The sequence below is a fragment of the Varroa destructor genome, unplaced genomic scaffold (assembly GCF_002443255.2).
Source record: "Varroa destructor unplaced genomic scaffold, Vdes_3.0 BEIS01000005.1, whole genome shotgun sequence".
In the NCBI taxonomy this organism is placed as follows: domain Eukaryota; kingdom Metazoa; phylum Arthropoda; class Arachnida; order Mesostigmata; family Varroidae; genus Varroa; species Varroa destructor.
Genome location: NW_019211458.1, coordinates 10,801,511 through 10,812,141, shown reverse-complemented (window position 1 = coordinate 10,812,141; position 10,631 = coordinate 10,801,511). Strand labels below are relative to the sequence as shown.

Here is a 10,631-nt window from a genome sequence, read left to right as displayed (position 1 = left end):
CACACACACACACAACACACACACACACACACACACACACACACACACACACACACACACACACACACACACACACACACACACACACACACACACACACACACACACACACACACACACACACACACACACACACACACACACACACACACACACACACACACACACACACACACACACACACACACACACACACACACACACACACACACACACACACACACACACACACACACACACACACACACACACACACACACACACACACACACACACACACACACACACACACACACACACACACACACACACACACACACACACACACACACACACACACACACACACACACACACACACACACACACACACACACACACACACACACACACACACACACACACACACACACACACACACACACACGCACACACACACACGCACACACATTGCACAGACGAATTCCTCAATAAGCGCAGAAGGTATCTGATAGAACGATCTATTTAGGGTCATTTTCGAATCTCTACCTTTTCTATTGAACCGTTTGATCCCCAAGCCGTGCTTTTTTATAGCAAGATCTGCGCTATAATTCAAAGGCAAAAGGCTTTTAACCTAAAGGCTGGCAAAATTTTCAAGGCAGACGGAACCTAAAACTTTCATAATACAACAAAATTTAGCGCGCTGTTTGCCACATTCACGGAGTTCATATTGTCGGTTCTTTTATTTAGTTTGAAACATTAGACCAAGTCACGATCTGCATTGATCGTCTTAAGACTCAGAATACTCCCTTCAGGCCATATTAAATCACCTGAGTGTTGAAAGTAAGAAATTACCTGTTCATCATTATACTGAAAACTGTTTGAAACCATAAATTTTTCATTTCGATATCTGTCTTGTGCTAAAATGACTTTTTTTTCTGCCGTTTGAGCAATGTACAGTCATTTAAGCTGTAACAGTTCGGTGGCAAACTCTTAACTAAAAAAAAGCTTTTAACAGAGCGATTTAACTTGTAGTTCGTTGTCAAGCGTTTTATGCGGCGATTTGGTGCGTGGTCTGTGGTTCAGTTCCAAGTTTCCAGCACTAAAGCGCTGAGATCAGCTTTACAAAAATATATTTCGCCTCCTATATCACTCTCTAGCTACATTTTTTAATGGGAAAGTAATGAGGAAGGCAATGTAGGATAATGTAGTTTTCGGATCTTTATTGCACCGAGAACTGCTACCCACTAACCCGCACAAATAGCACAGAGCAGCTTAGACAAGGAGTGTAATAATTCTTAAAGCAGAAAGATTAACTGTACAGGGAGCAAACAAATTAGTTTATGACAGGTCCAATTTTAGCACTTCGAAATCTTATGTCACGCATTTTGTAGCAGCATATTGTCTACTATATAAATTAGGGTATTAACTTATTTGCGTTTCATTCTCGTAAGTCGAAATCAATATATCATTACCAAACTTCAGCTTAAGCGGTCCTGTGTGTAGCTTTTCGTATAGTACACCGTAACGATCCCCCGCATATCAGTGTGCTCATCACCAGTACTTGTTCTTACTCGTTGCCTTATCTGACGATAATTTTTATATAGGGATCCTGTCTTACCAAAGTTGCAAATGGATGACGTTTCGTGCCCACGATGTAAAACTACGAAGTTTCGGAATCCATCACTTAAGTTGATGGTTAACCAGTGTGGCCATCCTCTGTGCGCGTGTGGTAAAAAAGGATAATGGAAAACCAAAGAAATAGCTTTCATAGTCGAGCTAAGTCATTTAAAATGTCAAAGATATTTAAAATGAACTAAACAAACAAAAATGGCTTTCTAACCGACGAAATAATAAAAATCGTCAATGATAATTCGTTACACCCGAATATCTGACAAAATAGATTTTAAAGAGTATGTATTGTTTTAATAAAATGGTTCATCCACTGACATCTGACACGAATGATCGTCAAGTAAAAAACAGGTATATGTTTATAATAACTATTATCTAAGCTTTGTGCAAATACCCCTTTCAAAAAATGTCCTTCAGACTTAACTGAAGCAATGGGGAAACAAGTTAATTATTTAATGATGATTACGTTATAAGATAGATATCTACAGCCGTAGCCCATCTAGAGCCACACTTAGTCAGCTACTCTACATAATTTCGGATAAAACCGTACGTGAAAAGTTTCTAGAAAGTCGGTGATGAAAAAACACAGGAGACACGACAGGTTGCTAGTCGAGAGGTGACAATTGTTTAACAAGATGATAGTTGTACTGACACAAAAAAGCAACAGTTCGCAGGTTTTCAATTCACCTTCACTGTACAATTGGAACAGTAACAACTCTTCTGCCCTCCGTAAGAAAAACACAGCAAACTCATATTTCGAACATGTTGGATTAGTTTCATAAAGTGGACAACTACAACACAGGTCACAGAGTTTAGACTGAGTGTCCCAGACACGCGCAAAAAACAGGCCGCTTTATTGTTTACAAATAAACTTTGAGCTCTAGGCGTAAAATAGCTAGCGAAACACTACAAGCATCTGAGAGCGACTACTTTGAAAGATGCTGATGTTCGATTAAATATTCATGTAATTTTAAAATTGCTCACTTTCCAATTTCAGTTTGAAATTTTTAGAATACGATTCGTGATAACGTAACGATTTTGGCAAAGGTGGAAGACATTTCGTATGTACATTGGCTTGACAAGAGAAAAAAGAATGGTATGTATTATTTACGAAGTTTAGAAATATTGTATAGTAGTAATAGTATATCATGAAATTTGAGGTCAGTTACTACTAAAACTCTAAATAATTAGTACTTGTTTGAGCGACTTTTACAGCCACAATAAAAATTGATAAACAGAGTTGATTTATCTTAACTGCAATAGAGTTGCATGCTGGTGTCGCCTTGAGTATTATGTATTGTCAAAAAAAACGGGATTGTTTCCTATTTGAAAACCTTGTTATAGTCTGTCTTAAATAGCGATTTCCTCATTTTTAAATATATTGGCTGAATGAATTTTACCAACGGGTGACATCCATTTGCTGCAGGTTTTCAGCATGCTCCCAACGATTTGTTATATTTGTCGTCTTTTCACGAAATAGTTTTTTCTCGAGTCAATAATGCCCTATCCCGAGACACTGACAAGTGTTTCACAGTTAAGGATAAATGTACACTTTCGAATATAATCGGAATACAAAATGGTATTTTGTAGGTAACATCTAAGTCGGAAACACGTTTTGCCGACGTTACTAGTTCGGTGTCAGGTTTGTGGGACACTGCTCTGAAAGAAGCTCGCAATTCGGTCGTGTTTCTGGATGTTGGTGCGTGTGAATCGCTTCGGTGGGCTGGCGGAGTTAGCAGACTTCAAAAAGCCGGAGCGACTGCCGTAAAAGATTTTTCTCACTCTCAGGTGAGATTAATTTTTTTTTCCCAATAAAATCTGTGTGATAGTACCATAACATCTGGTGGTTGTTCAACAATATCTGATTCTTTCCATTTAAAAACAATTAATGAATAGGCCATATGCATAAGCCAATTAACATTCGAAACACTTACAATTAGGTGCCATTAGAATAGCTTGGAAATACGCTTCTATATTTTCGAGTAAAGTTGATTGTTAAAGACAAAAAACTAACTTCTGTTAATCGAGTTTCACCTTCTTTTTGAAACTGTTAGTTAAATTTCAAGTTTAATTTTTTGTTTCGCAGGCGAGCGGTCCATCAGACACCCGTGCTCTATTCCTCCTGAGCGGCAACGTGCAGACGCCGCCGTCTCTCCAAGTAATTCGTTCCATACTTGAGAAGTCGTGTTTTGAAAGTGTGACAGTGGTTACCGGCGCACCCATAGCATCGACATCCGAACGAACGGCAGCACAAGAAGTTATCTGCTTACAAAGGCAGCTCCGCAACTGGATGGGTAGCGACGAAACTGTCAGCAAGGTAGCTTCAGAAGCAGCAATCAATTTGCATATTAATTTATTAAAAAACGCAAATATATTACTCGCAGATAGATAAATGGCCGGTATAATAAGACTTATACAAGCAGCTTATCATCAAATTAAACCATTCGCTTTTCATTTGAACGGTTGAAGCAGGAGCAAAGTCTCATGCTCAATGCAGGTTAATAAAGTTCTAATTCAAAAAAGTAATGTGAAGGATGCATCGTCTGTTGCATGATAAGGTACCGTTCTTTCGGAACGGAGGTCTGTTTTCTGTCTATGTGCTAGGCAGACCTCTAGTATATGTTGTTAAAATACCCTGATGCTTTGTTGAAAGTTATAAACCTCATACATGGAAAGTCATTGCTCTACTACATCGTTGTTTCTTTTGTGACTGAACCGAAGGTGGTATACATACCGATAGGCATGTCTAGTGTACTTCCGCATCTTCTAGTTCTTTCTCCATTGTGCGGCCTGTTTCCGCCGCTAATAGCTGAAGACGCATCCGTCTCCCATCAGATACTCCCTCCCGAAAAGAAAGCGCTTCTAGCGCCAATGATTTCTTCTTTAAGCCTACTTATCGGCGAGCTTGAACTTCGAGATGAGCTTTTCTCCTTAGGAAGATTGGGATATACTATTGCGGACGAACTGGAACATTTCGAAGGAACTATCAATAGACGAAAGCAACTGCCTGATGAAGCAAAAAAGGTATGCTACAGTTTAGTCGAAGACTAGAAAGAAACAGTTACTATTCGAGTTTTTTCCATTATAGTAGGAACTTCCATTTATCGTATTAGAGAAAACATATTTATTAAGCCCTGCACTGCACAGATATAAACAATTCGGAGCTCATGTTGAAACGGGCTAAGTGCTATTTAACCATCGAAGAAAAAGTCAGGTTTATACGATGGGCTTTTAGGATACTGAGTAGGGGCAGCAAATGAACTTAGAACGATAAAATGTATAAAAACTGGTGATGACGGACCTTTCAGGCATGCGTGCTCTTGTTTGACCGTTCGTTGGACCTCGTAGCACCCCTTTCTTATGGAAATGAAAACATCCTGGATATCATTCGTGCAGTGCTTCCTGCTTTCGACTCAATTGATGTTTCTGTGGATATGATTCCGATTTGCCACGCTAAAGAGTAAGAGCACATCAAAAAGTCTACCGAAGTTTATAGAGATGGCGTATAGAAATTTGGCACTACTAAATAAGCGGCACTCCATAGAGTAGTACCTGATTTCGTTAAAATTTGAAGATTTCAATGCTGCTTTGAATTCAATATGTATGCAAAAGTAAATCTGGCCTAGACATTTTACCATACCGAATTGCTTTTGAATAATTTCAGGGGTCTAACTAGCGCAGGACCAACCGTGGCGAAAGGAACTCTGAGTTGCCTCTCCCAAGCTAAATTGGCAGAAATTCATGATCTCAAATGGAAATTAGTATGGCTTCTTGCTTCTCATATTAATTAATAATTAATGTGTATTATAATATATTATTATAATTATATTATTCTCATATTAATTATATCATGCTTAACACATTAGTATCTATAGTGTTTATTTTTAGACAGTTTCTTCCCATAAACAAGGCGGCTATTTTTTAATGCTACGCGTATGTCTTGCGCAATAACTCCATAATTCGTTTTAGGGTTTTCTCGTTTCGTTTTCTCTTACCATTATGTACCAAGACAAAAATACATTCGTTATCGGATTTAAAAAATCGAGCCTCATGATCCCGTTTGGAAGATTAATAGCACTAAAAATCCGAAAGCTACTTAATATAATGCCAATTGTTCATAGTAGGATTGGTAAATTTGTATGTTATAAATATATAAATGAAACGAAAAAAATATAAAAAAAAAAGATGTTTTAAAAAGATTAACAGATTTGTTTTGAAGTTCATATCATATGGAAAATACTTTCAGAGCCCTTTGTATGTAAAAAACGAGTTTATCACTCTAACAGAGTGCTGCGGGCTACAAGGAAAGCTTCTACCCGACGAAGATCCAGTTCATTTTGTCCGCAAAAATCTCCAGGTACACTCACATGATTGCCAAATGTTTAGATATTACCAATTAGGTATTAATCCGTCATATAGAGAGAAACTATATAGACAAGTCTTACTTTGCAGAATTGCCTAAGAGCTAAGTAAATGCTATACTACGCAAGCTCTCCTGTGCTTAAAAGATCGAAAAGCTAAGCAGTTTGACTATTTGCTACTATATGTAACGTATTAATAATTTAAATAACTATACCGGCATTGATGAAATGCAGGTGTTTCGAGATAGCTCACTGGATCAGATGTTAGAGAACGGTCAGACGTTAGTCGCTGTAGCTGCACTATCTGAAGCATTAAGCAGTCCAGTAATGCAACGTCGTTGTCAAAAGCTTTCTATCGAAAAGATGTTTACCCATAATGCCACTGAGAACTCACTCTGCGGAGCACTGGACGCAGGGGAAGCGCTTGTGCAGTTAGCAGAAGGTCGCGGTGGAACGTAAGCTTATTTGCCTTTAATGATTGAATGACACACTGCACAAATTTAACATCAATAAGTTTCCAGTCGTTTGTTTATTAATTTAGAGTTAAACGCTAAAAGGTTTCTACGAAAATTTCACCATTGCGATGGTCCTCTAACAGATTTGAATGGAAGTATAAGCTAAAATACAACGAACAGGTTAAGTATCACAAGTTATCCTTGCTGCCCCGAATAATCCGTGGCTATGGACATATTTATCCTTTTAGAAAACTAGATTTTGAAGATCTAGTATCAATGTTTCTGTACATCAATTCATTTTGCGGCGAAGACCTCTACGTCGATCAGCGTAGTAAAGAAGGCTTTCAGCAAGGCTTGCTGGCCGCGATCACAGAAGACACCCTACGGGACCCTAGCGAATGGTCGGATCTAGCCAAACACCTTGGTAACTATTAAAACAACGTTTTGTTGTTTTTACGTTATTAAGTTTAGTACTCGAAGCAGTTTAGCAAATAATTAAATTTTAGGAAATTGGCTTCACCCAATTTACCATGACTGGCAATCATGCCAATGATATTATGTCAAAAAATTGTCGAACCTTTGCCTAAACAGATATTGACCTGATCCAAAAAACAATTATACCGCTATTGATTTGTAATTACGATTTTATTTAATCGCCTTTATGAGTTGTCTGTTTTTTAAATTTTAACCGAAGCGTTTTTTTTTGTTTTGTTATTGAAACGACTTACATTTTGTATTGAGTGATTGCTAGAAAGCAACTACGGTTCGTTCCTGCTACTTTTTTATGTGTATTTTAGTTCCTTCTCTGAATATTACCGAAGCCAAGCTTCAGGCCGCTATAGCTCAGGTTGAGGAAGCTGGAGCACGAGTCGCAGCTCAGAGAAAATCACTCAAAAGTCTTTGTCGCGTTTTGACCAGAGGAGATCTCGCACATCCGTCCACGTATAGACCGCTGCTCGTGGAACTCGTAGAAACGCTCAAAGTGTGTTTTTTCATTGTAAAAACGTTTCGCAAGTATCTCCGTTTGATCTAACGCTCAAAATCAGTTTTGAGCGTTTGTTTCTCTAGTTATAGTTGCTATTGTAATGAATTTCAATTCGCTGACTTTGAAATATCTTTTATATTGGGCGATGATCATGACAGAAATGTTGTGGTTTCATGACTTTTAAGGCTAGTGTCGACTGCCCAGATATTGAAGCCCATTCGTCGTCCGGAGGAGTACTGGGAGGAATCCAGGGTGGTCTGGGCTTTCTCATGGGTGCGATAGGTGCTGCGGTGGGCGGCACGACTGCCGGATACCTGGAACGTGCTGACGTTTTGATGGTAGTAATTCTTGGCGGTGTGACCTTCACCGAGGTGGCCATGCTCAAACAGCTGATAGCAGACACTGGTAAACAGGTTTGTATCATTTTCACCATAAAGTACGATTTTTCAACATACAATTATTTATGATTTTACAAAAACTTGTTGCAGTATCTGATAAGTATTTTGAAATGTACTTGTTGGTACAGCAAAAATAATTATTTTTAAAATTTTGTTTGGGCCGAAGCTTCTTGACGTTAGTCCTACTGTATTGTATTCATTACATTTGCCGATAGCACGATGGAGACTGGTTTAGGTAAGTTATTAGTCTAATATCCAATTTGGTCCTCATACCACGATTGTATCTTTTCAATTTCACGTAGGTTGATGCGCTGTGCAATTCCGATAAAAACATCATAATAGTAGATCACACATGAAGTAGTATACCAAGATAATGGCACCACCAAATACACGTGACAATTCCTATACTCTGAGAGAATTTAGAACATCTTTCCCAATCAAGCTTTAATATTAAACACAGTTACCATTACTAAAAGTACCATTACTACGCTTAATATGAAACAAAAATACTCCGCAATTCGTAGTATTTCGAGACATTTTTGGCTCAAACTTACCAAACGCGTACCTTGGGACCAAGTCGAAAGCTTTTCAGCCTCACCGAATGATGCGATAGGTGAGCGCGGTAATGTCCTGTTTGTAATTGGTTTACCGGTCAATCAGTTTTAATAAATATGCCAAATATAATATATTACGTTCTATTTTCAGCTAATTGTCATCACAACCTCGCTTTTGACGCCAAAGGAGACTCTAAAGCATATATTCACCTCAATGGTGTAAATTACGCAATGGAATACCCATGTATATGAATAATGCGTTATATGTTGAGTAATAAATATCTGAATAATTTCTGAAGCTTAGAACCGTCATTATCAGTGTTTGAAGTGTTCGCTTTATTCTGCATGCGACTAGCTTATATGTATATAATATGATACATGTATATAACGTTTTACTAGCCCATACTTCTTTAGAAAATAGGCTATTTTCTCTATGCTGATTAAATAGTGATCATTTTCAACGATTTCAGCAATAAAATGTTTCGTCCTAGTAGATTATGGGCTTTCCGCGGCCATGCATGTCACAATTTCCTTGCGAGTACGCTGCTATTCGGGATAAATCTACTTCCAAGCCACGTCATAGCTAATTGTTTAGGAACTAACTAGAGTCACTAAATTATATGACAATGTTTACGAATATGCGTTCTCAAAGGTAATGGTCTTAAAAATTTTATTGTTTCCTCAGCCTTCTGGAAGTAAACTTAATTTTTCATATAATGATGAACTCAACAAAATTGGACACGCTTGATTAGAAAAACTGAATTCTTAGGTATTTAAATTTTATTTGCTATAACCTTTTTATTTTCTAGACTATCGTTTGTTTTTTTTATATATTCCGTTTTATGTCTCTAACAATTAGTGTATTATGACTAGTTGTATGAATCTAATGCTTCGAACCGCAAGATCCCTTAGAATTAATTTCACAAGTATACGTGGTTCACTCAGGTTTTAGCAGCTTTGTCAATTGATAGTGTAATATTCAGCTGCAATAGGCACCTAAAAAGGAGGCTGTATACCTAACAGGTCGGAAGTGGACAAAAAAATGAGCCTTGTGGTAGCAAGCTGATAGAAATCACGAGAAAAGCAAAGTATCTTAGGGTCGTCTTCGACATCGGACTACTCGAACTTGCAGATATGATATACGTTTCGGCAAAAGCCCGGCGGCTCTCTCCCAGTCTGACTTGGATCTTGTCGCAGATCGGTGGAGCGTCGAAGGCCAACTGCAAGCTCCTAGCCTCGCTTGCGCAATCAACAGCATTACACGCATAACCCATATGGGGGTCAAGGAATTGCAATCGGCAAAGGAGAGGAATCCACTTAGGTTGACCCAAAGGATGCTGGCTATCGGGTTCAGCCGGCTGTAGTAGGCGGTTTCGGTTGAAGCGCCCCCGGCTCTAGCCAGCTTGATGCCGCGGGACCTTCCAGCGGGAGAATCTCGTTAGCGAAAGGAGCTCGCTACTCATGGATGATTGTATACATTCAACCATGCCCATAAAGGGCACTATTGACACCTGACAGGAAGTTTGAAGATCGATGATACGCAGGGGACATCCAAGGAAAGCTGGATCCAAAGCTTAATATCAGATCAGAAAAGAGAGCTAACGCACGGTGGGATACAATATTGGCCGGCTTTGGACAATTTTAAATGTACACGGTGGAAATAAAAAAGAGGCCCAAATAGATATACGCGTTTTTATAACATCGGGGAGGAAGACAACGTACAACAGACAGTCCCACGCTATGAGGCTCTAAAAGAGGCAGAAGGATGTTTTAGCCTGTACGGGCTAGAATAAAAGCAATCAGGGAAACGTTGGAACATATGGCGAACCCAGCAACATGGGGAGAGGCCCCTAGATGGTGGGACATAGTAATAGGACTAGCGGAACGTAAGGAAAAGCATAGGAGACGCATATTGGAAAGAAGCAGGAGCAGACAATAAAGCAGAACAGATGGACGATCCGGTAGTTTAATCTGACCAATAATTTAAGAAATATCTGAGGCAATACTTCAAGCCCACTGGCATGTCTTGAGAGAAGCGTTCGCAGCTTTACTACAAAACACAGGGATTAGCTCGTTTGAGGCAGTTTGTATTTACGTAGTCTGCCTTACTTAGAGAATCGTTTAACCCATCTCGGCAGTATTCACTCATGTAAAACATAAATTTCCCCTTTAAAGAAGTGCCAAGTCTACTTTCAGGTTGGTGCTTTCTATTCATGCCAAAATTTTCAAAAGCTGTCATAATGCAGTTACTATAATACCGCTCAACTA

The 10,631-nt window shown here is 38.8% G+C and overlaps 1 protein-coding gene across 3 annotated transcripts; it reads left to right on the top strand.

Annotated features, from left to right (window-relative positions):
- The first annotated feature begins 2,473 nt into the window (after positions 1 to 2,473).
- On the top strand, positions 2,474 to 8,669 carry LOC111251781 (sec1 family domain-containing protein 2-like). Of its 3 annotated transcripts, none has more exons than XM_022808778.2 (12): positions 2,475 to 2,706; positions 3,201 to 3,398; positions 3,697 to 3,927; positions 4,332 to 4,634; positions 4,919 to 5,070; positions 5,275 to 5,371; positions 5,857 to 5,967; positions 6,206 to 6,426; positions 6,675 to 6,850; positions 7,224 to 7,408; positions 7,597 to 7,824; positions 8,515 to 8,669. In XM_022808778.2, exons 1-12 carry the CDS (start codon positions 2,674 to 2,676, stop codon positions 8,584 to 8,586), a joined length of 2,007 nt encoding a protein of 668 aa, XP_022664513.1. In that variant the 5' UTR covers positions 2,475 to 2,673; the 3' UTR covers positions 8,587 to 8,669. The 3 variants fall into 3 exon arrangements, with proteins under 3 accessions (XP_022664515.1, XP_022664513.1, XP_022664512.1); XM_022808777.2 differs by having other exon boundaries at positions 5,830 to 5,967; XM_022808780.2 differs by lacking the exon at positions 8,515 to 8,669 and having other exon boundaries at positions 2,474 to 2,706; positions 5,830 to 5,967; positions 7,224 to 7,436; positions 7,597 to 7,736.
- The last annotated feature ends 1,962 nt before the right edge of the window (positions 8,670 to 10,631 follow it).

Coding starts and splice junctions, on each gene's coding strand:
- LOC111251781 (XM_022808777.2), top strand. CDS start 2,674: ATGTACATTGGCTTGACAAGAGAAAAAAGAATG. Junction 5,372..5,829: donor ATGATCTCAAATGGAAATTA/GTATGGCTTCTT, acceptor TTTGTTTTGAAG/TTCATATCATATGGAAAATA. Junction 7,409..7,596: donor AACTCGTAGAAACGCTCAAA/GTGTGTTTTTTC, acceptor ATGACTTTTAAG/GCTAGTGTCGACTGCCCAGA.